Consider the following 26,387-nt stretch of genomic DNA (forward strand, 5'->3'; position numbering starts at 1 on the left):
CTATTTCAGCGCTTTCTGACATAGGAGACAAAAAAGAAAGAAAAAGAATTAGTACTGTATAAGAAAATCTGAAAACGCTTGGAATGCAAGGATTTGGGGGGGGGCAATTAAGTGCGTGATTACGTCATCTAAGTGAGTCCTGTTGGAGGAAGGCGAGTACTGGCGCGGAGAGATGACGGACGGAGGACACATCAGTGCTTGGGTAAAGGAAAGAAACTGGTCATGCTTTGGATGCAGTTGTACAGCAAGACAACTACGGTGAAACAAGAAATAAAACGAAAGAGGTAATTTGGATTGCAGCTGCTGTATAGGAAACTGCATTAAGAAGGCTGCAAGGGTGGAGATGGAAAAGTTAAGTTAAAAAAAATCGACGAGGTGCAATAATACTAATCCCTACGTAGCATTTCTCCTTTGTTGAGTTTTTAAGATTAGAAATCTAAGGTCTGTTTCCTTAATTTCTAGGGTTACTGAGCCTCTTCTTCTCCCCCGTCGTTTATTACACATTTTAAGATTAAGCAATTGAGACTTTGTAATAATGGGAAGAAGCTACTTCGTGGAGGAAACTGTTGGACAATATTTATCAGACTTGAGTGCTAAATCAAAAAGACTTATTACTGGTCTTTTAGTAGGGCAGGTAAGTCTGCTGTACTTTTTCACCTGTGTTTCCTCTGTTGCAGTTTGAGGAACCTTCTGACAAGAAAATACTATGCAACTTCAGTTATGTCATCAGTTACCAATGTACATCTTTATTATTATTGATGTATTTCATTAATTATACAATTCTGTACATGTTTATTTAGATATCATTTCAACACTGTATCTGTAAATAATTTAGCTATTGTCATGTAAAAGAATATCTAAACTGAGGTTTCATTACTGTACAAACATAAAATGAATAGGCTGCGTAGTTAGAGCGTCCTTTGATTCTTCTTTTCACAATCTGTTCCACTAGTATTTTTAGGATAGAATTTCCTTGGATTATTAGTGATTGTTAACAGAACTGATGTTGTTGAATGCTTCAAATAGTAGCTAGGGTGTTAAAATATTATTTGTGTATTTTGGAAGCCCTGGACTTAAAAGGAAATGGTTTTTAGTTATTTTATCTATGTGGCTATTTACACTTGCTTTAAGTTTGATATTTCTTATTTGGATTCAGGTTTCTGATGGCATGTACTGCACAGATAATCTATAAATGAATTCTTAGAAATGCATATAAGGTAAAGAAGGTCCAGTTGATGCCATTGTATAAAGAAGTGCCTTTAAATGGTCTCTATGGACTGCTTTTTGTTCTGTAAGCAACTTTATCTTTTCTATTTTTCAGTGTACCCAGCAAAGAGACTATGTTTTGCTGGCTATTCAAACTCCTGTAAAAGAGGAAGAAAGTAACAGTAGTGCAAACCACCATGCAGACTTATCTAATATTGATGAAGAATGGACAGCAGCACATGCCAGACAAGTAATAAAAATTGTCTTACTTTGACATAGAAAAGTACTTTTCTTGTAAACCTGTCTCAGCTTCATAATGATTATCTTTTTTAAATTAATGCTGCATTCTGCTGTTTTTGGACAGTTAAACATGGAACATTCATCTTCTTGTGCCATATTCGTTATCGGATGTTGGCGATCATGTTGTTTTTATCAGCAGACGCATGAAAAGTGCTGCTGTATGAGATATAATCAGATTGCTCTGCCATGTTGCATTATTGAATATGGCTTTGTTGCTTGCCAGGTAGCCTGGGACACTTACAAGTGGATGAGATATCTTGTCATATACACATAAGGCCGATATCCATGTGGGGAAGGTAGAAAGGATTTTAAACAGTGATGAGCTTTTGAGATGAATGGACATGATCTAGTTTTCTGGTATGCTGATGTTTTGCTTTCAGCTATGGCTGTCATTTTAAGAGGCAGAATAAGCCGCTTTACAGTGGAAAAGGGACTGACCAGGGTCTTATATTTGAATTTGGCAAACTGATCTCTGATTTGTTAGTCTGAGTTCTGCTCTCAGACCATTGGATTTCTTTTTTAATCAAGGGGTTAATTCCAGCACTGAATATCTGCATATTTAAAGTTAAAATGGGTATTATCATTTTATTCTTCTAATATGTGGTTTTCTTGGTCTCCCATGAGGCAATGAGAAAAGCTAAAGGACTGAAATCTGTGGCCATATGCCTCTGTTAGGTTCACAAGATTATACTATTGGAATTATTTTCATTTTTGCTTTTTTGTTTTTTTTAGTTTCTACTCAGCAGATGGGCAGAGATTGTGAGAACCATATTTCTCTCTAAATGTTGAGGTTAGGGAGCAGATGTTGCATAAAGTACACCCTAGAACAGGGGTCCCCAACCCCTGGTCTGTGGCCCAATACTGGCCCGCAGCCCATTGAGAACTGGACTGCACAAGCAGTTGATGAGTGCACAAAGCTGTATTTGCACAAGGGGTGTATGCACAAAACCATGCACTCTTCGCCACCACTACAAGTCCACGGAGCCAGAAAGGTTGGGGACCACTGTCCTAGAAGCTAGGTGCTGGCAATGGAACTACCAAGTCACTACTCCAGAGCAGGAGGTAGGACCAGGACATGAAGATCCATTGGACTGCTGTGAGGCATAGTAATAACTGAACCATTGCAAACCTGTTTAACTATAAATTACTATTTAAGCGGTTACTATGACTATCAAAAGCCACTGAGAGTTCAAGGAGCACAAGGATAGTTACATAACACCATCTTGGCTTTGCCACAAGTCATGAACAAATGTGATCAAAACTATCTCAGTATTCAAACCCATCCTAAAACCTGACTGAAACATATTTATATAATCTGTTTCCTCCACAGTTCTCCTCAAGTGCAGACTGCTCACCTTCTCAGCAAGTTAAAGATTGGTCCATAATGAAAAACCATCAGGTTTAAAGATGGCCTCTTGAGGAACGGGTGCATCACTGCCTCTTTCAAAGCAGGAGTGTTAGGCCAATAGTAACAGTAATAATATGTTTGCATTTGATTTGCTTAGGTATCAAGAATGCTTCCTGGAGGACTGCTAGTTGTTGGTGTTTTTATCATTTCAGTTCCAGAACTGGCAAAAGAAATCCAAAATATCCTGCGGAAGGTAAATAATAAAAGTAATATTTTGTTTTATTTTTATTCTTATTTCACTTACAAACATTTGTTTTATATTTTTACAAGTTACATTTGTTTTCTATTATGTAAATTGCCAAGATGAAATAGATTGCCGTGGAGTGAGAGAGGGGGGGGGGGAGAGAGAGAGAGAGAGAGAGAGAGGGAGAGAGATGAAATGCTCCCTTGCAGGAAAAGAGCCTCAACCAAGCTCACTCTTCACTTTATATTACATACAATATTGTCAATAACATTTGAAACAAATAACTCAAAGATAAAAGCACCCTTTCCTCTAGAATCCTTGGATAAACTATTAGATTGACCTTACTGTTACTTTTCACACTTATGGTATCCTTCCTGATATTATCAACATGTATGATAAACATCACTGTTTACTTTGCAATCTGTTATTACCAAATTCTGGTGCTCAAGGACAAGTGTCTGGGTTATGTTATCTGTCTCCATTCCAAGGCCACAAGCACTGGGTATTTCTACTAAGCAACACGAAGAGCTATACCAACAAAGGCATGAATAACAAAACTCTATATGCTTAATATACTCTATACCATCACAATGGGAGGATAGATGAGGTATCAAAGAATCAGATTTGACTCTGTTCTTGTTCTGCTTTTCTCCAAGCTTCTTTTTTCAATAGAAAAGTCTGCAGCTAGAAAGAGATTATGGAGCCTCTCAGAAGAAGATGTCTCAGATAGAGTGGCGCTTCATCTTTGTTCAACTACAAAGAAGTATCCTTGTTGCATCAGTCTTCATATGACTATATAGGACGATCTATGCTCTTTCTAAATTACAGTTGATAATTCAGGCTTTGCCTCTGCTTTTACCTTTGCACAGTTATACCAATTACAATTCAAATAATTCCAAATAAATTAGATAAAGGTTAGTTTGTTTTGTAGCTAGCTCTGCCCTGTGATCTCAATAAAAGCAAAAGCAAAATTCAACAACCTGCTATTTTTAAAATGTAGTTAACTGATATATTGATGCGCTTTGTTCAAATCTGTGGGAACAATTCATAGACAGGTTCTATCCTTTCGTGTTGTGCTGTCCAGAGGATTGGAAGTTTTCAGAACAAATTTGGGCTGAAGATCTAACAGAGATGGGGAAATGAAATATGTTTGTGGTGGTGGGGGATCAATATACAGTAGTGGCCAAAATTGTGGAAACCTTTTGGGAAAAGTGTACATTTGAAGTTTATCACCATGTCAGTTAATACTTAGTTGGGTAATCTTTAGCATGAATTACAGACTTACAACGTCTTCCGATGGAGTGATGTTCTGCAGCTATTATAATGTGAAACTAAGATTGAATGATTGCTTCTATGAACTGGCTTTTATTGCTGGGTTGCTTTTGACTAACAAGTTTTTTTAGTCAGCTCCATAGATTTTCAATTGGGTTAAGGTCTGGGCTATTCCCAGGACATTCCAGCAGTGGAATATGATTATCTTGAAACCACTTTTTGCACACAGCAGCAACATGACATGGAGCTGAATGCTGTTGAAATATAAATGCTTCATTGTCTTGGAAAAGATCATGTGTGGAAGGCTTCAGTTTGGGCTCAAGTATTTCATTAATATATTTTAGGCAGTTTATATTACCATTAATCACACAAATTCTGCCCACACTTTTTGATGTCATACAACCCAAAATCATAACACTGTTTCACGGTACATCTTCTCCAATACTTCTCCTTACGTATTTTATGCCATCACTACCAAACAGGGAGATCTTGGTCTCAACATTCCTCTGTCCAGGTTTTAGCTCAGTTTACTCTTTTCAACCTTTGAGATAAAAGTGGCTTTTTTCGTGGAATTCTAGATTTTAGGCCAAATTCCTGCAGTCTGCGCCAAACAATCCTTGCATTCAACTTCACATTGCATTGCGCCATTTCATCTTGTATACACCCAGATGATTTTCTTCTGTCATGTAGACACAGTCTCTTAATTCTTCTATCATCACCTGCTGTTGTGCACCTTTTTCTGCCTTTACCTGTGTGGTTTTGTAGTGACTGAGTCTCCTTATACCTCTTCAAAAACTTAGAAATGCCTCCTTTGGTTAAGCTTCCACCAATTTTTCTTCTAATTTCTTTATAACTGTAGCCTTGTTCACTTAATAATACTATTTGACATCGCTTTCTGGGTGACCAGTCAACTCTTTGCACCTACTTTAATTGTATTATGTTTTACAAGCTCACTAAATGAAAGAACATAAAAAAACCCAACCAACTTGATAGTGATCACATAACACACTGACAAATGTCCTTCTCTCAGCTTCAATACATGACATCAATAACTGAATCCTACTGTGATCTGATTGGCTCATTGCCAAAACAAGATGACATCTGATTGGCTCTCTAAACACTCATGCTCATTGGCTACAATCAGATGAAGGAAAGCTACCTGATATCAACCTAAGCAAGTTGTGCTTCCTTTTTATGGTTATTTGGCCAGAAATACAGATAATTGAACAAACTTTGTTGCATTACATTCTTGCTTTCCATTGATATATAATTTTATGGTACTACTCCCCAAAAAAGTGGTGTTGTTAGCCATCAAACCTCAAATGTACACTTTTCCCAAAAGGTTTCCACAATTTTGGCCACTACTGTAGATGTATTAATGGTGTCTATTTAACTACAGAATGTATTTTATCACATAAACCAGTAACTACTGGATATGTACGGCTTTCTCTTTGTTGCTTATATTAGCTAAAAGGAAGCATAATCTGATCTGAACAGACTCAGATCTTCAGAGATGGCTGGGAGGTGTTTCATTATAAAAGTCTTAAGTGCTTATTACTGAAGTATCTCTTAAATACACTTAGTTACTATTCCTTAACTGGAAACGAATACTTTGTCGTACCTATGATGTGCAAGATCCAAAGGTAGGTTCTGTATTAGGTAAGAACAATTAACTAATTGAATTTGTGTTGCCAATCTCAACTAAATTACCTGCCATTAAGTGGTACCTTTAAGTGGAACCATCTATCTTGTGGTTAAGGCGCCAGGCTAGAAACTGCGAGACTGTGAGTTCTAGTCCTGCTTTAGGCATGAAAGCTGACTGGGTGATTCTTGGGCCAGGCATTCACTCTATCTCAGGCCAACTCACTTCATAGGGTTGTTATTGTAGGGAAAACTTGGAGGAGGATGGAGTATTAGATATGTTTGTTGCCTTGAGTTGTTTATGAAAACAGTAACAGTGGAATATAAGTAAATAAATATAAATTATAGTTTTGTTCTTAGATTTCAGTAGGGGCTCCGCTAGCTCCCTTTTAAAGTTTGCTCGAAAGAAGTATGTTTGGGAGTAGCAATTACACATACACAAACTACAATTCTGCATGTGCTTATTTCAGAATAACTTTTATTGAATTCGTAAATAAATGCATAGATTGAGTAATTTAAATTGGGTGATTTATCATTTATGTTTTGAGATTATTTGAGTATTGTAATAATTGAACCTCTCTTTTTTTTCTCCTTTAGAGTACAGCTAAGCCGGCAGACTGGAAATACCAGAACGCTCTTTCTGCTTCTTGGCTATCTTTAGAATGCACAATTAATGTTAATATACATATTCCTCTCCCTGCCACCTTGGCCAGCCACAACTTAGAAAAAAATACAAGGGTAATTAAAAAAAACCATTTTGTGTTATTAATTGTATCATAATGCTTAACCCTTATTGGCTTTGTTGCTTTTGTCACTAGAATATTTTTACTTTACATCATTTCCTCTGCCTTCCTTAGTCTTTTGCCTGCACATCTTTCTCTGGTATCCTAATAGTTGTCAGCTAATTTCTTGCAAGCCCCTCAAACTGTGATTTGTTTCCCCAATAGGACTTTCTTTAACTTCTTTTTTTTTGTCTTGATTTTAAGAGAGATCATCAGTAATATATGCTGCTACTCTTGAAATCCGATATCAGAATGAGCAATGGAATGGAAATATAAGGGTTAAACATAACTTTTGGGTTTAAAAATACTGTATATCCTGTAGCAGTAGTATACAACAGTAAATGTCAACGATCGAAATATTGAACAGTGGCAATTCACTAACAAATACTTGGAAAATAACATGCTATCCTTTCATTGTTAATCTAGCATGTCCATACTCAAGATAAAGAAGACTATGACCTTGAAACACTAAGTTACCAATGGCTTAGACATCATGTCATATTTTTTATTTAAACATTGTTGTAGATGTATCCACACATGACAGCTAATACCCGTTCTTTAGTGACTAGTATAACAATTAGAAAGAATCAACTTCTCTGCTTCATAATCTAAAATTATTTAAATTACATTTAGAACAGAACATCTGAGGGTTGTCCTGCAGCTTAAGCTTTTAAAATTATTAAATGTATTTCACTTACGCTGGTCAGAAATGTAGTCAATCTTTCAGTAAAATTACCCCTTTTGTTTTTGATTCTGATTTATAGAATGGATTGGGACGTTGGGCCCAACAGATAGAGGAGGCTGTCTTTTTCATCAATGGACAAGCCAGACAGGAAAATGCTGACTTACTGGAAGGGCAGGTAGGTAGTAAACAATGTAAACTTGAAATTGTTGTCCTCTGTAGCAGCTTGCATGATAGGTTTTTCAGTGCTCTATTGAAAACAATTGAAACTTTTGTTAAAGCAAACCACTAATACAGCACATTTTTTTTTATATTGGAAGTTTGAATCAAATTTTGAAATCAAGATGACCTAAGGAGGTTTTGGCTGTGGTTTGTTCTCCAAGCTTGTTTCAATATAATTTCTGAATGTTTTGTTACCAAACTAAGTAACATCAGCAGCAGGATTTTCTTGTCCTATTTGCCTTAGCTTATAAATGTCTTGTGTGCCCTAAGGAGTATCTAATCCCAAATGTATGCCTCGTTTAGTCAAGCAGTAACATGCTAAATGAGCACACTGACCCTGACATACATTAACTTAATAATATATAATGATCAGATTTGGACAACTGCTAAGTTAGAGGCTTTTTAAAAAAATTGATTATGAATGGGCATTAGTTAGCATTAATAAATCTCACTAGGGCTCATATATGAACATCTCAACAAGCCCTCAAACTATCGTATAGAGTTATGGTTACATTTGGGTAAAAAAGAAAAATCCATATTATCCATGTAGAAATTGAGGGAGAGTTTATCTTCTTATTTCAGGGCATTTTGAAAAATTGCAGGTAGTCTTTGATTTAAGACCACAATAGGAACAGGAAAAGTGAGGCATCATTTGACTGCACCCAGTTTTATGACCTTTTTTGACACGGTTGTTAAGCAAGACGTGACTTGCACACTTCCCTACAGTTTTCCCTATTAACTTTCCTTGTTGAAAGCTGCCTGGGAAGGATGCAAATGGCGATGATGTGACTCCAGAACACCGGTATTGTTATAAGTGCGAGTCAGTTGCCAAGTGTCTGCACTGTGATCATATGACCCGTGGGACAATGCAACAGTCATAAAAGCAAGGAATTATTGTAAGTTACTTTGTGTAAGTTATCATCACTTTGAATGGTCACTGAACAAATGATCATTAAGTCAAGAACTACCAGTGTGTAAGAAGACACTCCAGTAAAAAACATCACCCTTTAAGCTATATTGTATTATTAAGTCACCAGGATGAATACATTAATTTTCTTTTATCCATTTCAATTTTGCGTATATATACCTTCAGAGATCTATTTTGGACTAATGTGGATTTTTTATCTTCCCCTCTAACTTCCAAAAATTTTCTAAGCATTTCCTGTTTTGGTACTTGAAGGCGTCCAAGTTTTAAACTCTCCAGCAGTAGAAAAACAGTGTAATTAAAGTCTGCTGTTACATTAATGCTTTCTGGATTCTCTCCCATCTTTTCTTGCTTTAGCCTAGAATGATCTTTAAGAATTGTCTCATTCTTTATTTCCATATTTTTCTTAGAATACAAATAACTATGCTAAGTTTTCTTTCTCTTTTCCTTTTTTTTTTTTTTAAAAAAAGCTTTTTTCATGTCTTGGTTCTTTCTCCTTGTTCCTGTCTCTACCAATGGTTTCAAATAAGGATGGTTTAATGACTTGGCACTCCATCAATGGTATTCTTCACCTCATCAGAGTGGGCTGATAAGTAACAGTAAACTCTGCTATTGGATTTCAGTCTGTAATCAAAGTACAGAATGCATAGAAACGTGGAGTGAAGTCATTCATGGCTTCAATGGTTTCTATCATACACTACTTTAAAAGGATTCTTCTTATAGTAAACTAGTCAGTGAAATCATCCCTGTTAGTTTGATCTCATGAGTCTAATAATGCTGAACCAATGCTGCTCCTGCCTTTCTCAGTCAAAATCCTAGTGTTAATGCCTTGACAAAGATAGTCTCCAACCTTCACTATCCCTGCCTTATCTCTCGCTTGCTCTCTCGCTCTCTCTCTCCCTCCCCCCTCCCTCCCCCCTCCCTCCCTCCCTCCCTCTCTCCCTCCCTGTCAATGCTCATAAATGCCCTTTTCTACACTGTCTGTTTTGCATAATTAACCAGAAGGTGGCACCAGATCACTTCAACAAAATGTTTCTGATGATCTAAAACTCCATTCCCAGCTGCCAGTGGTGCTAAGGGAGATATGGCCAGATATTCTTTCCTTTGATTTCGTCTTGCCTGTATTATTATATCACTCAGTAAGAGAACAGGTCAAACAGACACTTGTACATTGAGAGATTTTTTATCCCTTTTTAACTCAACAGCAGATGTAGACTTTAAGCCTGAGAGTCCAGTTGGCATCATTTGAAATCAAGAGGGCCTTATTCTCCTGAGAAGCGAAAGATTATTCCATGGATATACCTTGCTTTTCATTTTATCCAGTGATAATTCGTCTGTTATTTGAAATAGTTTTAAAGATTCAGAAGGCTGTTTTTCTACTGAAGGAAGAAGAACGGAAACAGTGCATTAGTCCTGAGCCTCATGGCATTCTATTGACTTTCTCTATCAACATGGAGCATATCTCCATGTTTGATTGTTTTTACAGTTTCCACTTCCTTTTCAAGCTCATAGCAAATAAAACATACAGTTCAGTCCTTTTCACAGAAATCATTCTCCTGCCATTGTTTGTGATCAGAATCTCTCCCCTTATGGAATTTCCCAGATTTTAAAGTATCCAACAATCTTAACCTTGAGTGGGGAGACCATTGACTCAGACCATTGATTCAGGGAATGTGTTTCTTATGATGAGTTTCTGTAAATTAAATTAATGAAAGCTAAACATTGCCCATCTAGCCCACAAACATTTATTTGAAATTATCAGGAGTAAACATGGTTGATTACATATAGACATTATGTAATCATAGACATTACATTATAGTTTAGCTTTACATTTTCATTGAGAAAGACAAAATCACAATCTTACCCAAAAGGCAGAGTTATTCCACCTGCAGTCAGAAAAGTTAATTTCATTCCTCTTAGTTTAATATATCAAAAACACTTGGAATATAAATGCTATTTCTCTTAGCAGTACCACACTGAATTCAGTAGGAGCAGAACCTGAATCTGTTCATATCCAGTTTCCTGGGAGAGCATTTTAATCTGAGGAAGTAAATCTATTTGCTGCTTCTTAAAAAAATCTCTCAGGTTGCCTCACTTCCTTTTCACTCACAATTTTAATAACAGAAAATCTGGGTTGCTAACGTCTCTTCTTGATCCAGAAATTCTTTCATGTTATAATTCTATTTATACCAATTGATAAGGTGATTTTGAAAATGTACGCTGATTGATATGATACTTCTGAAAATTGGATCCAACCATGATCCAAGTAATTCTTTCCAGATTTTCCTATCTATTGCAGCAAGCTTCAGTTCTCCGTTTTTATTCTTAATTTGTTACTGAAAAGATCTTATATATATATTCTTAGATTGTCCTAAATCAGAGTAGAGTTTAACCTCTTCTAAGATACCTCTTTTGCATCAAAACAGGAAAAAAAAGCCTTTGCATAGTATCTGTTTTGTTTCTAGATTGTAGCTTAATTTTGATATGTGCATTAATGCAAAAGTAGAGATTAAAGTCACATTGTTTGAGAATGTAATCTACAATATCTGTAGAGTGGTTAATATTTATACTTAAAAAAAGTAAAATATCATCAGAATTTTCTTTGAGTTAAGCATTACATTCTCCAGTATGGTGATCCTGCAAGTCTGATTATGCCTAGCTGATTCTATATTCTACCATAGTTTTAGTACATTTTTTAAAGTAAACTAATACTTTTTAGTATTAGAGAGTTAGTTTGGTGTAGTGGTTAAGGCATCAGGTTAGAAACTGGCAGTGTGTTTTTATCCTACTTCAGGCACAAAACCATCCAAGTGACTTTGAGCCAGTCACTCTCAACTATAGAAAGAAACCATAGGCAAACCATTTTCCAAAATCTTGCCAAGAAAACTGCACAGACTTGTCCAGGCAGTCACCAGGATTCAAGACTGATTCAAAGGCATATCTGTTAACATTAACTATCTAGAACTTACTGAACTGCAGACTATTACCTATGAAATAAATTATGAGTGTTTGCAGGAAGGTGGAAAACTTCACCAATTCATTAAAAGTTTTGGCACACACATCACAACAGCTAAGACATAATAAAATAGTCAAATGTCTAAATGTTTCTCTCTGATAGATTGTAGTTTAGCATTTGAACCTTACCAATATTCTTTTCAGTTCAGCTGTCTTCTATACTTGAATTATCCTTACAGAAAAAGTCAAGAGGATATATGACATCAGCTACTAGGAATCTTGATGTTAGGGTCTTAACACAATTGGTAAGTAAACTTTTTGACAAAGAGGTTTAAAAAGTAAGAAGATACATCCTCCATTCAGATCTCACTCACATATCAGTACATAGCCTTATGCAAATTGCTAATTAACAATCTTGGCTCTCCATCTCAGCAAACATAAAAATAATGAAAATCTACAGAGTGACAGAAGATTTTTCTGAGCTTTTCTTTTCTTTTTTTTTTGCCCATACCGCTTTCACTTTCTATGAGCAGCTTGAAATTGTAAATGATTGGTAAACAATGAAAGCTGGTTGAAATATCTGCTAATTTATTTAGGAGGCTGTAGGTAGTCTATTATCTTTCAGTATGAATGCAGATCATTTTAATAAATATTAATAAAGAATATGCATTAAGCATTTTCCAATGTAGAAAAATCCTGATGGCATTCCTCATTGAAATCACCCACTTTATGGAACAGCCTCTCTCTGGAAATGAGATTTCCTCCCTCTCAATTAGCCTTCTGGAAGTTATTTAAAATGGAACTATTCCAAAAAACCTTTGGACGTAATTGTTTATGTTTCTTTGTTTTTTTTTAAATGTCCTATTATGTTTATTTCTTTATCAAGGATATTTCAGTATTGTACATTTTGATGTCTGTTAATGTTGGTAATTAAGAGGATTGTTTGGAAATTTCAATGATATGGAACTCTAATAAGCAAAAATAAAATTTCACGTTTACAGTTATTAAAGATAGAATGGAATTGGCTAACATATGTACTATTTGTGATTTCTGCCTATTCTCTGTTTCAGATGCAAAGTACAAGCTCCAGATCAACAGCTACTGTCCAAATCTGTAGTGGCTCCATAAATCTTAAAGGAGCTTTAAAATGTAAAGCTTACATCCATAATAACAAGCCTAAAGTTAAAGATGCTGTTCAGGTATTTTTACTATCCCTCATCTTTGAAAAAAACTGGTTGTTTTCATGTTCCAGTCAAGATCTCTGATTTTGCTAGCAATTAATATAAATAAGGGATATAATTGCAATAGTTCAAATTTCTTGCCCAGAGGTTCCATGCATACTTTTCTTCAAAAACCTCAAATCTATATTAACCCTCCCTAGTTTTGTCATTTATAGTCCCAGTATATCTTCAAACATCTGATTGTGTAACCATCATTTTGGGGATACTATTGACAAGGTGAGCATAACTGGAGTGAGGTGACAGTCTTAAACATTGCTTTTTAATGGAAGTGTAGCTAATTTTAAAGTTCTTTTTCCCTTCAATTTAAGATCTGGGAGGTGTTATTATATGAGGGGACGGGTTTATGACTCAATGGTAGTCTTATGTCTAGTCATGATTTCTTTATGCTATGTTTGTACAAATAAGTCCTGGATTTATACAAATCTTTTCTAGCACAGTGTGATAGATGAACATAGCTGGTGTCTGAGGAAATGAAAGATGGTGAGAATAAGGAGCATTTCCTGTCTTTAATGTCAAACTATCCATATAAGAGCCCCATGGGGAGTTCAATCCATTTTCAGTAACTGCCTGATTCCTATAAAATGATAGGCACAGTCTTCCTCTGCTGAGGGAATAATAATCAGACAGGATGCACATTAGCAGGGGGCTCTATTCAAATAGTTTACTCTTTTAAAAAATTACTGTGGCCAAAAGACTCTATTGCCATTTCTACTGCCCAGAAATCTCGCCTAGAAGGCAGGCTGAATTTTCACTGTGTGTCATGTAACCTGGTTTTTTTATTATTATTATTTATCACACACTCTTTTCTCTGCAAAGATGGATGCATTTAGTTTTCTTCAGAGTCAGCATCCCTGGCAATGATTTCAACTCCTTTATAGCAGTCATTAAGTTTATATTATAAGTTTTAGAAGGAGTGCATATTAGGAATATATCAAACTGGGAACAAAATGTGGCAGAGGACTTCCGAGCCCATGGATCTTCTAAGGATCGGCTCAGAAGGGGGGATTTTGCACGTGCATAGCTTTCATACGTGTTGTTCTGTGCTTCTTTTGCAGGCTTTGAAGAGAGACATAATAAACACTCTCTCTGATCGTTGTGAAATATTGTTTGAAGATCTGCTTGTCAATGAAACACCAGGAAAGAAAAGTAAGAGAAGTAAGGAGCCCAATAACCTAATCGTATGTTTTTAAAAATTTAATATCGTTTGTCCAGACTAAGCTTATTTCCACATAAGTGTGTGATTTTTTAGAAAGTGCATCAACATTGCATGTGCATTATTCTATACATTTTCTCTAAAAATGCACTTTTTATAAGTATTTTAATTCTGGACTTTTCTGTCACAATATTTAGAAAATGGGTAAGGGATGTGTGAAGAAAACTAGAACCGACTTGGCATTTCTGACAAACTATGTTGCCCCACATTGAAGAAAATTATATCAAGCATCCCAGCATTATACCTGGAATCCCCAACATGGTGAAAAGTGTGCCAATGTATCTACAGGGAATTCCAGACACCTTTATCAACTTAATTTACATTTATATTTTTCTCAGAAGCTGAGGATCTCCTGTTGTCTTCGGAGAGCTGATCAAGCAGACATCTATGGCCTCTTATAATAGAAATTGAAACAGTTTCTCTTGCCTTTTTGTTTCCCTACACTCCTGCATGTACCGAGTAGAAATAGACAAGTATTCACAATCCTAATTTTAGGATTTGGAAAGCGTTCATATTTAACTAATGTGGCCAAATCTCTTAAAATTTTTAATTAACTCTTCAGGTAGTATCTGTTGTGTATATATGCGAATGCTATTGCATGATATACGGTATATATACTTACTACATTTACTGTTGAAACATAAATCTTCCAGAATTACTTTCCTTTTCTCAAGATACTCCACCTCTATCCATGTTTCCTTGTTCCTTAATGTCCTCTTTTGGTCTCACAGATTTCAGTGGCAAATGTTGCCGATGATTTATATTCTTCTTTTGCAGCAAAAATAACAAACAGTGTTTTGATTCACTGTGTTCTAGCTTTTATGGAGAATATGCCTTTGATGACATGGGTTAGAAAGATATTCTAACCTCATCTATATGCTCTGACCAGCAAGCAGTGCTTGATTAGAAGTACCATTTTTTTTCTCTAGGAAATGGAAAAAACACTATGTTGGATAAAACTGTCTTTCCTCCCTCTTTCTATGATGAGGAGCGTAGAGATGAGAATTATTGCCATTATAGTAAACTGGTGCAGACACTCAAATTTGCTTTGTGACGAGAAGCCACACATCTTTAATAATATTGTAATAATATAATAACAAATCATATTTTATGGTCTCATCATAGGACATGCTTAGCAATCAGCTTCTAAGCACAATTAATGTTTCACCCTCTCTTGGGTCTGGATGCTGTTTTAGGGATTGGAGCCTTTAATCATTTCAATTTTTAGAAGGCTCGCAACAGACAATCCATGGAGTCATCAGAAGGAATGTACTGTAAATGTGTTTTCCCCATACACTCTTTGCCTTTTTGAGGGGGGTAACTATACTTATCATTCTTCCACTCTTAAAATTTCCTTATCTCCATGAAAAACACAATGAAACAAAAAGCCTGGACATAATTGTGCTGTTCAACTTCAAATTTGAGTTTTGGCAGCATTGTCTCCCAAGTGCTGCCTTTGCCTCAAGAGAAGAGAATATATGTAGCTCAGAGTTGAATTATGCTCTCTGGTGCCCTCTGAATTTGGTTGTTTGCTTGCAGACATTTCATTACCCAACTAGGTAACATCATCAGTGCCTTTATCATTTAAAGATTCCTGCAACACTCTTCAATGCACTCGAAAAATATAAGAAGTCAATTTAATGTAAATTGGATGCTGGGAGCTTGCTGGTGTATTATTATGCTTATTCAAAAGTAGTAGTGATGCTATGTATGTGTTTCATTCATATATGGGATGTCTTACAATATTGAAAATTATATGTGTATTCATAATTTATGTGAGCGTGAACGGGATATAGCTCTTAATGCTTTTTATTAGTAATTAACAGGGATTCCCTTTCTTTCTTTTTAGATTCTGAAAGGGAATATCACATCTTGCCTTGCAGAGTTTTCACTCCCATTGTGGGATCCAGTGTGTTGCTTTGTGATTATAAATTTGGTGATGAGACAGTCAGGGAAATTCAGGAACGCTTTCTTGAAATGATGGACCAAGCTGTTCAATCAGATGATTTGCATATTGCTGAGGAAATGAATACAGGTAAATGTAGCTGCTAAGAATCAGATTGTTTTCTGCTGGGAATAACTCAGAAACAAAACTTGAAAGTGAAGCACATTTTACTTCAGAATTCTAAAAGTTCAGTACTTTAAATGGGTTCCAAAGGCACATGATGTATTTGTATGTCCAAAACATTTCCCTGTGATATATGAAGGAAGTTTTTGTGGGTTCTTTCCCACTTTTGAAACTTGTAAGCAGATAAGGGCATGGAATTACAGTTCAGTGCAAAATAGCATTTTAAATGCATGCATTTTAATATGCAAATTATTTTAATTTTTTGAAAGGAATGTTTCTTAATCATTAGTGGGAATTTTGCGCTCTGTGATCGAAGTATGTTTTATTTGTTTTCCTTGGAGCTAAGCACCAACTAAGACAATGTAGGAGATGTTCAACAAAATGGCCTAGGATCTATCTTTTGCTTAAAATAACTTGGGAGACTCCTGTTTACAACCAGACCATAGCCCAGAGAAAAAGAATCTTGGAATAATAGTGGTATTCATTTTTTTTCCCATCTGGTGTCAGAAGCTCTTTCAAGCACACTTATAAATCTGCCCTTTCATGAATGCTAAGCATGGGATGAGCTGTAGAACAATCTTTAGCTGAAGCACAGAAAAATATTTTTTTCCAACTAAAGACTGCATCTTTTATATCTTGTCTAATTTAACCCTAAATGAAAACACTAAAAATTCACTTTCTTGGCTAACATGAAACCAAAAAAATTCAGAAAATGAGTTTACAATTCTCATTCTCTCAAAATTCTTCATACAAGAATGGTGGCTTCTTAGAGAATAATCATTTCAAAGGAAACAAATGCTAGGATGATTTTCTGGAAATTACCTCAATATCCCAATAAGTGTTATCTGCAGTTGTATAATTTGTGCAACTGCATAATAGTGCACTAGAGCAACTGATGACTAATAGAGACCTGCTTTTTCAGTGGACTGTTTCTCAATTGAGCTCAGTGACCTCTGCTAGATGTAATTTATTGCATTGAATAAAACTTGCTAGTTTTAATATTTATTTAAAACATTTTAATTATTTTTGAACTAGTTTTGTCAAACATGATCCTCTGAACAACTGATAATTGAATAGGTACTTCACAGATCTGTATTTTAGGAACTTCTGTTTCTTATCATGAACAAGTAAGATATACATTAAGGGATTTGACTTAGTCTCAGCCTCTATTTACCAAAGGTTTTGAACAGAGAAACACAAATGAGATTGTGGGTACCTTACTGAGGGCAATCTCAATTTATTCTTAATCTAGTTGAAGATTTAATGAATCCAAGAATTCTGGTCCTACACGACAGAGTAGCCATGACTTGCATTAGAGTAGTTGTGATTAAGATGACTTCCATGGCAAGGCAAGCGGAATTGTTCCACTGACTCTTGTTATGGACAAAAGTTGGATTTTTTAAAACTGAAATACATTTGGGCGATGCAGTGACAATGTTTCTTAAACTTTGTTTGCCAGTTTTTTATTTCTTTGTTCCCCATTCTGGATATTAAACAAGTATACACAAGCAAAAAAGGTGTAAAACCATTTGGTCAGTTGCTGAGTTTACTTCATTTTAAACTGACATTAATAGCTTACGGCATATTAAGAAAGGCTATGATACTTAGTTAGGAATGCATCACTACAGACTTGGGAAAAAATAAAACAAAAACATTATATAAGAATTCCAATGTGGTTATCCCCAATAGAAGCTCTGAAATACCCAAACCTACTGGATATAAATAAGATAATTAGATACAAGAAATTAGTAAATGAACAGGGAAATCTGAAAACAAAACAAAAATTGGAACAAGATATAGGCAGAGAGATTGACTGGTGGACATTTACACAAATTCAGTCTAAATATACAGAGGACAAAAAATTATATGAAATACAAAAAGAGCCGCAAGAATTGTATAAAATTATACATGGAACAGAAATAAAATTAATTAGTAATTTATACAAATACCTATTGAGATATAAAATGGAAGACGAGATTGTCAAAGACACAATGATTAGATGGGCAAAATTTTTTGGATATAATATAGAATTGGAGAAATGGGAAAAAATATGGGAAATAAACATAAAATTGACTATGTCAGCGGCATTCAAGGAAAACCAGTTGAAGATGTTTTACAGATGGTATCTTCCACCAGCAAAGCTTGCTAAGATGTTCCAGAACAATTCGCCAACATGTTGGAAATGTAAAAAAGTACATGGAACATATTATCATTTATGGTGGAGATGCCCAGTTGCGAAAAAATACCGGACTACAATAAGAAGATGGATCGAAGAAATAATAGACTAATCCATAGACTGGAAACCAGAGATCTTTTTGCTGGGTATTTTAAACAGAAAATATAGTAAAGAAATACAGTACTTAATTTTACATATAACAATGGCAGCAAGAATAGCATACGCACAGTTCTGGAAAAATGAGAATATACCATTAGAGGAAGAAGTGATAAGAAAAATCCTGGACTGTGCTGAGATGGACAAAATAACAAAAGATATAAAAGAAAAGGAAGACACAGAGTACTATCTAATATGGAACAAGTGGTATGACTGGTTGAAGACTAGAAATAATAGAGGAGAATAAATGTGGAAAGGTCAAAAGTGGAAAATGTGTGTATAATAATGTACAGTAATAATAATATGTATTCTTAGTATGAAGTATAGTATGAAGGAAGAAAAATGCAAATAAGAAACAACGGGGCAACAAGGACAAGTATTCTAAAGAAGAATAAGGGGGAGAAATGTAAATAATAGATTACCGTTATGAAATCGCTGTTAAAAAAAGGGGAGGAGTATATATTGTGTGTGTAGATGTGTTATGTTTGGTTTTGTTGGTTTAAAAAATAAAAAATTAAAAAAGAAAAAAAAGAAAGACTATGATACTGCCAATATTAATAACAGTTCCAAGTGTACCTGCTGTGACACCTGATAGCCACTGGGATATTCAGATTTGTAAAGGGACATTTCTACAAAGTTTATTTCTATATAAAACTAAGGGACATGTTATTCTAGGACACCATCGTAACATTTACATTCAACATTGTCTACTAGAAATTATATGGGTAGAATTTCTGGTAGGAACACAATACTATGATTGTGCCTCTTAACTGCTCTCCTATAAGTAAGCATTATATATATATATATATATATATATATATATATATATATATATACACATATGTAGGTCTTTGGTTGTTCGGGTTTTCTCCCGTTTAAAATTGGAAGTGTCTTGGCGACGTTTCAACGAAGTCCCATTCGTCATCTTCAGGCTGGTGCTTTCAGCTTCGTGCTTCGAGGAGCAATGTGTGGTCTTAGCTGTTTCTTCCTTTTAACTGCCAGTGGGGGTATGAACTGATTGGGTGGGAGCTTGGCTGTGTTCTGATTGGATGGAGGTGTGTTCTGATTGGTTAGGGGTGTGGCTGTGCTCTGATTGGCTGGGGGGTTGGCTGTGCTCTGATTGGCTGGGGGAGTTGGCTGTGCTCTGATTGGTTGGGGGAGTGTTCTCTTTGGTTGTGCTCAGGTTAGTCTGAGTTGCAGGGGGGTTTAAGATTTTGGGCTGCCTTGCTATTTTTTGGCTTCGCGTTCATGGTCATGCCTCATCTTCATGGAGAGTGTCAGTTTGCTTCATGTATGGATTGGAGGGGTTTAAAGTGGCTAATGATGCAGCTGTGGTCTGGCTTCTGGTTTGTGGTCGTGCCTCATTGTCGGTGTGGCTTTGGGTTTGCTTTTTGCGTGGATGTGTGGTGGTGACATCCTGTGTGGTTTTTGTGAGTGTGGGTCTGGTATCATTTTTTGTGTTAGGGAGTCGTTTGTCAATAAGGGTGGGTTTCCAAATGGCTGGTAGGCGGGAGGTATCATCTCACTTGTTCATGCTGTGTGGGCGTTTTTCTATCTCGATGGCTTCTCTGATTATTTCTATCTCGAGCCATCGAGATAGAAAAACGCCCACACAGCATGAACAAGTGAGATGATACCTCCCGCCTACCAGCCATTTGGAAACCCGCCCTTATTGACAAACGACTCCCTAACACAAAAAATGATACCAGACCCACACTCACAAAAACCACACAGGATGTCACCACCACGCATCCACGCAAAAAGCCACAACGACAATGAGGCACGACCACAAACCAGAAGCCAGACCACAGCTGCATCATTAGCCACTTTAAACCCCTCCAATCCATACATGAAGCAAACTGACACCCTCCATGAAGATGAGGCACGACCACGAACGCGAAGCCAAAAAATAGCAAGGTAGACCAAAATCTTAAACCCCCCTGCAACTCAGACTAATCTGAGCACAACCAAACAGAACACTCCCCCAGCCAATCAGAGCACAGCCAACCCCCCAGCCAATCAGAACACAGCCATGCCCCTAACCAATCAGAACACACCTCCACCCAATCAGAACACAGCCAAGCTCCCACCCAAACAGTTCATACCCCCACTGGCAGCTAAAAGGAAGAAACAGCTAAGACCACACATTGCTCCTCGAAGCACGAAGCTGAAAGCACCAGCCTGAAGATGACGAATGGGACTTCGTCGAAACTTCGCCAAGACACTTCCAATTTTACGCGGGAGAAAACCCGAACAACCAAAGACCTACATACAAACACCCGCGAAAACCTCAGAAAACACACACACACACACACACACACACACACACACACACACACACACACACACACACACACACACACACACACATATATATATATATATATATATATATATATATATATATATATATATATATATATATTTCTGACTGATTACAGTGACAAATACTCCATTCTGTTAAGTAAACTAACTTGTGGAATGTATTTTGTTGAGTCTTATATTTTTGCAACTATAGAAATGTTGGCTACTTACGTACAGAATAATTACTCCATGATTTTAGTAATCATTGTACTTGTTGGCAATTCATAACATGGAGTTCATAGTTCTCTCTTCTTAAAAATGCTGTTAAATATCCTAAAATTCAAACCTGACTTGACTCCATAGTTGCCTGTACCTGCAAGTTGCTAAACAGTGACAGGAGAAGGAGTGGTGAATTCCTTGGGGGGGGGGGAAGACTATGGAATGCATGAGAGCCTTCTGTTGCAAGTTATGGAAAATGTTTGAGTGGCGTAGACAGTCTTTCCCAAAACAAAAGGAATGAACTCAATGGTGAACTATGAACTGTGGGTAACTCGGAATGGGAAAAGGGGTTTTACCTATGTGGGTTTTCGCAGGAAAATCCCAGAACTGACTTTGCTTCTGCTATGCCTAGATGGATCTTTCAAAAAAGCTATACTCTTGGTCAACCTAAAGAGCCAGGAGTTTCTTTTGTTGAATGTGCCAAATGGGATGATTGACAGAACAGTTCAGAAAATATAGCTTACATGAATTAATATAAAAATAGATTAATACCATCTCTGCTATAACTATGACTATTAATTTTAAGTGCTCATTGCTTTTATGCTGTATTTATTTACTCTGAGCATTCAGAAAAATGGCCATAGATGGAAATATTGAAAAAAAAAATTACTTGCTTTGAGTGGGTTCTTTATTTGGAGAAATAATTGTTGCACATGTTGCCTCCATAGTTGGGTTAGATCTATGTAAAAGCTATTTACATAGTTTATACATCATCCTTTCAAATAATAATAATAAGTATAGCACACAAAAGTTGCTGATGCTGAGTATTATGCAAGAAATCTTTGAGAGAATTTTGTGTGAAAGAAATCATGTATATTTGGTCATACATAAATGGGAAGCAAAATTAATAATCTTCTCCTGATTTTTTTCAAAAGATAGTGGAATTCATTTCTTGTTCAGTTCTTTATTATTCTATATATTTTATTTGGATATTCTGCCTTGGAATGTGAGTTTAAAGGCAGTGTTGTCTAAGTAAGACCCAGAGCTGTTTATAACTTGTATGCAAAATTAAATTACGCAACAAGAATTTGCATTCATAGACTTGATGTTTCCATCCTGGGCTCTGAAAAAAAACTCATTTTTTTAAAAGAGTTTTGATGAAGAAAAGGAACATTAGGTTAGAGATGAAGTTCAGGCAAGATACAAATACATGCTTTTGCCTCTTTTCTTTTAATTATAGTTGAAGTTATCCTGCCAAAGGAATTCCAAAATAATGCACAATCAAAGCAAGTGACAAAAGAAATGCTACTGTTGAAACTACATCAAAATATGGGTATGCGTATTTTAGCCTTTGCTCCTGAACTACTTAAAATAGTCATCTTTAATATGATTTATCACTTTCCTTGAAGCATTCTCATGCAGTCTTCTTTACATTTATGTCTAATAGTTTTAATGGTTATTTAAGATTGTTTTTAATTATTGGTTTTATTGTACATTGCCCAGAGTTACATTTTTGAGGTGGGTGTCTATATACTTAGGTAGATGAATGGAAGGATGGATATATGAGAGAGAGGGAGAGAGGGAGGGAGGGAGTCCATCCTCATTTAGCAACCAATTGCAGTTACAACAATGAAAAAATAACTTTGCAATCAATCCTGATATTTATAACCGTCTTAAGCAAAGGAAAGTTGCAGTAAAACCCTTAAGTGCAATTGCAGTTTCATTTAGCAATCACTTTGCTAAGCAAACAAGTACTGAAGATTGTTATACAAGGACTACCTATGGAAGATAGATAGATAGATAGATAGATAGATAGATAGATAGATAGATAGATAGATAGATAGATAGATAGATACATAGCTAGATACATAGCAAGATACATAGCTAGCTAGCTAGCTAGCTAGCTAGATAGATAGAAAGATAGAAAGATAGATACAGATAGAATGAATGCATGAATGAATGAATATAAAGAACACACATTGCCTATTGACTCAGTTGCTTTGGTTCTTGATTTTCTAGCATTCTTTTGCTGGTGCAGTTACTCCTTATTTTATTAATATACTTTTCTCCTTGCCTGAGATAGCCCAGAATAGATCCATAGGAGAAAGTCTATAAACAATGTACTACAAAATTAAACTAGTAAAAATGCAGTTTTAGCTGGAGATGAATTAAAGTAAAATTCATTTGAAATACCAATTTGCTTTATCTTTCAATTTTTTTATTTCTTTTCAGGAGTGGTGATAGCAATGGTAGTTGCCATATTTGCAGTAGCTTTCTCCTTTAACTACTTCAGCGATTAAGCTTCAGAAAGCAAGAACAAGTTAAGAACTCATGTCATTACAGATATACTGTAAGGATGCAAGCTTCTTGAACTGAATACGTTAAGATACCTTGTCATCTAACAAAGCAATACATGGCTCTAAAAAGCAATGGTCTATCCTCTTTCTGCATGAAAGTAATGTAGGTGGTATACATTGCTTTTTGGGGAAAAGTGAGAGAACTCACACTGACAACTGGCACAAAAAAAGGATTAATTTTTCAGGGGACATCTGAAAGATAAGACACCGATTTGAACTTTCTCCTTGCTTAATAAAATGTATAAAAACCCTGCTGACATGATTACTTGTGCTTTTTTAGGAAATGCTGGAACTGTATGATAGATGACAAGTTCCAGTTTTTTTGAATGAACTCATAAGTGTTTTTTTTTTCAATTACACACTGTGATTATTTATCATCCTTGATTCATCTACACCTGTCCTAGAGTATATGTGAGTATACAGTATGTGTACATGTGTATTTATTTCACAGTGCAGATAGCCTATGCCAACCATGATGGATATTGGTGACTCTGTTATATAATAATATAACATGGAATAAGACAGTTGCTATGATGGAAACCATAGGAATACAATATATTTTACTTGCCTGTGAAATACAAAACGTTATACCTCTGAGAGAGATTCCAGAGATTGGAGTCTATTACAGAGAAGGTTTGTCATTATGCCCATGTTCTCTTTGTGATGCTTTGTGATACTCCATACACCTTTCTCTCCCTCCCTCTCCCCACTTTTTTTTTTAAAAGAAACTGATTTATTCCTCTTTCCTATGGGAAAACCTCATATGTAAGTGATAGAGATTGTTCCTCTCCTGAAAGTAAACTCAAATGTCACCCTTTATTGGCATATAAACATGTTATAGGTTTGGATCATGTCTAACCTGCTGTGGTTAACTTTTGAAATATACAAACTTTATTTGCTTCCTGTTTTATGTCTCTTTCACATTGATCGCAAGCCAGAGCCTCAGGGATTGAACAGTTTACAATATTTCAAAAATAAATGAGTTAAAAGCTCTTTTATCTGAGTTGCTTTCAATGTATTGGGCCAGATATTAACTTGGTTATGTTGGTCACCTGATCTGTAGGAACTTTACTACTAAAGTTTGTATGTTGCTCCATTTCAGACTCTCTGTTAACACATTAATGTCTCTTTGACTTAGAACAGAAAAAGTCAACAAGTAAGGGAACATCTTTAAGAGATTCTGGACGTATACACAGATGCCCGTTACCAGGATTATGACTATGTGTTGTAAGAAATCTCAAAACAAAATACTTTACAAGGCTATTTTTGGAAGAAAGCAGTAAATAATGATGGAGAACACTCAGGAATGTCCTGGGTGTTCAAAAGCTTATTCACTTTGGGAGTGTCCTCTTAAGGAAGTGTTCCGTTTAGAATTCTTTCCCTATTATCAGTGCATTATGTCTGCCAGCTTTCACTGGTAGTCATTGTTAAAACTTGATCTGAATTTTATATTCACCTGTTCTCAGATTATTATCTTTCTATTCTTGTATATGAAATAACCACAATATGGGATGGATCTATGCCATTTTAGTGACTTTGAGGCTGGTGTGATTCATAGAAGACTTAACTTGTCCTTCTTTGGAAATGGACACGGAGAAGTTAAGATAGCCTAGAGTAAAACATCTAATAGGGATTAGGTACCAGTTCTGCCACCCCTCCAAATTAAGGGCAGGAAAACCTAACTCTTTTCTTCCTACCCCCTCATTTTTCTGCAGAGAGTGAATAAGACACCTGTCAGAATGCCTTAAGAGAACCCAGTTTAGAACCCATCCTACTCTGTTGAAGTAATGGCTTTGAACAAGTAAAGAGCAGGATCATGCTTGCCCCATCTTGAGCTTGCTTCAAGTTTCAATAGCTAAGAGGAAAATAACAAAGTGTTGCTTCATGAAATGACAGATTTTCCCATCTCTGCCAATACAACTGCTGGTTTTCAGACAACAGACTTAATAAATTAATTCATTAGAGATTCTTAACAGCATTAGAAATTCTTACAAGCAAGATCTTTCTGGTGCAATTGCCCTTCCATTCTCTGGGTCTTCTATGATGGTTCTGGTTAATACCACCTCTTGTTTTTAATCCTGCATTTTCCATTGCTTCACAGTTTCCACAGTAGCTAAGTGTAGGCTGCAAGTTTTGTTTTCCTGCGAGTTCTATTATAAAGCTACTTTAGATCACTGTTACATTGTAAGTTACTTATTTTCAATAACAATAACAATAATCTTTATTGATTACCCGTGGGCCATATCAAGGTATTTATTTTCAAGTTTTAAAAATATGATTCCCTTTCTGGTAGTATGGTTAACTCATTTTTTGATGAAGTGGTATATCACACGTTGGGAGTAATGCTGATTGTTGATGGTGGAACCCAGGCTAAACATGGTAACTCAGACAAATTCTGTGTGTAGCCAGGATAAAACTGATCAATAATTACCTCTGATGGAGCCTTGATCTCTCAGCAGGTTGTAAGATAATAATTCAGAGGAAATTGTATAAATCAGATAGTTTAAATATTGTTCCATTGCTGCATATTTCACATTTGTTTGGGTGCTTGGGGTTCTTGCTCCAGGTACATTCATCTAAATAATGCATTAAACATGATACATTTATCCTTTGAGAATTTAGAAATTGCTGTACTTTATACTTCTAAATAGTGAAGTAGTGATGCCTCCTTTAAGATGGCAACCAATGAGGGCAGTACTTTGTTAGCTGAATGACTTTATGATGTATTTAGGATAGGGTGGAAGTTAGAGTTCAGTTTTGAGCTTTGAGTGCTGTAGTTGGGATTTTTTTTTTTTTTTTTTTTTGGCAATGGAGGATGACTCCTGATCATCTTGCCTAGTTGCAGATGGCTTTGGACTCCTGATGGAAAGAGACTGCTGGGAATGAGCTGGCTTCCCAGCTGCCTCAGACAGTCAGAACTGCCTTTGGGGCATTTGCTGATTACTGGGCATCCAAGGAGAGGAGAGGAAGTTGTGGTGAAGCCAGGGTGGACAGCATTGATATTGTTGCAGTACTGAGGTTGGAACTGCTATTCAGCTGAGAACTCATGAAGCTATTGAGCAACACTTCAGCAGAA

General features: G+C 36.0%; 1 protein-coding gene across 4 annotated transcripts; it reads left to right on the forward strand.

The window, feature by feature from the left end:
• Positions 1-23,566, forward strand: ODR4 (odr-4 GPCR localization factor homolog). 4 transcript variants are annotated; one of them, XM_039320612.1, is made up of 14 exons: positions 6-284; positions 463-634; positions 1,322-1,456; positions 3,012-3,107; positions 3,755-3,861; positions 5,977-6,013; positions 6,609-6,749; positions 7,558-7,653; positions 11,817-11,882; positions 12,648-12,776; positions 13,874-13,964; positions 15,881-16,066; positions 22,195-22,287; positions 23,187-23,566. In XM_039320612.1, the coding sequence occupies exons 2-14, from the start codon at positions 536-538 to the stop codon at positions 23,252-23,254; spliced, it is 1,344 nt and encodes a 447-aa protein (XP_039176546.1). In that variant the 5' UTR covers positions 6-284; positions 463-535; the 3' UTR covers positions 23,255-23,566. The 4 variants fall into 4 exon arrangements, with proteins under 4 accessions (XP_039176548.1, XP_039176547.1, XP_039176546.1 ...); XM_039320611.1 differs by having other exon boundaries at positions 7-284; positions 13,874-13,973; XM_039320614.1 differs by lacking the exon at positions 11,817-11,882 and having other exon boundaries at positions 1-284.
• Positions 23,567-26,387: the final 2,821 nt, after the last annotated feature.

Source organism: Crotalus tigris, unplaced genomic scaffold, assembly GCF_016545835.1.
Source record: "Crotalus tigris isolate CLP2741 ecotype Arizona unplaced genomic scaffold, ASM1654583v1 scf7180000023662.225785, whole genome shotgun sequence".
Taxonomy (NCBI): Eukaryota; Metazoa; Chordata; class Lepidosauria; order Squamata; family Viperidae; genus Crotalus; species Crotalus tigris.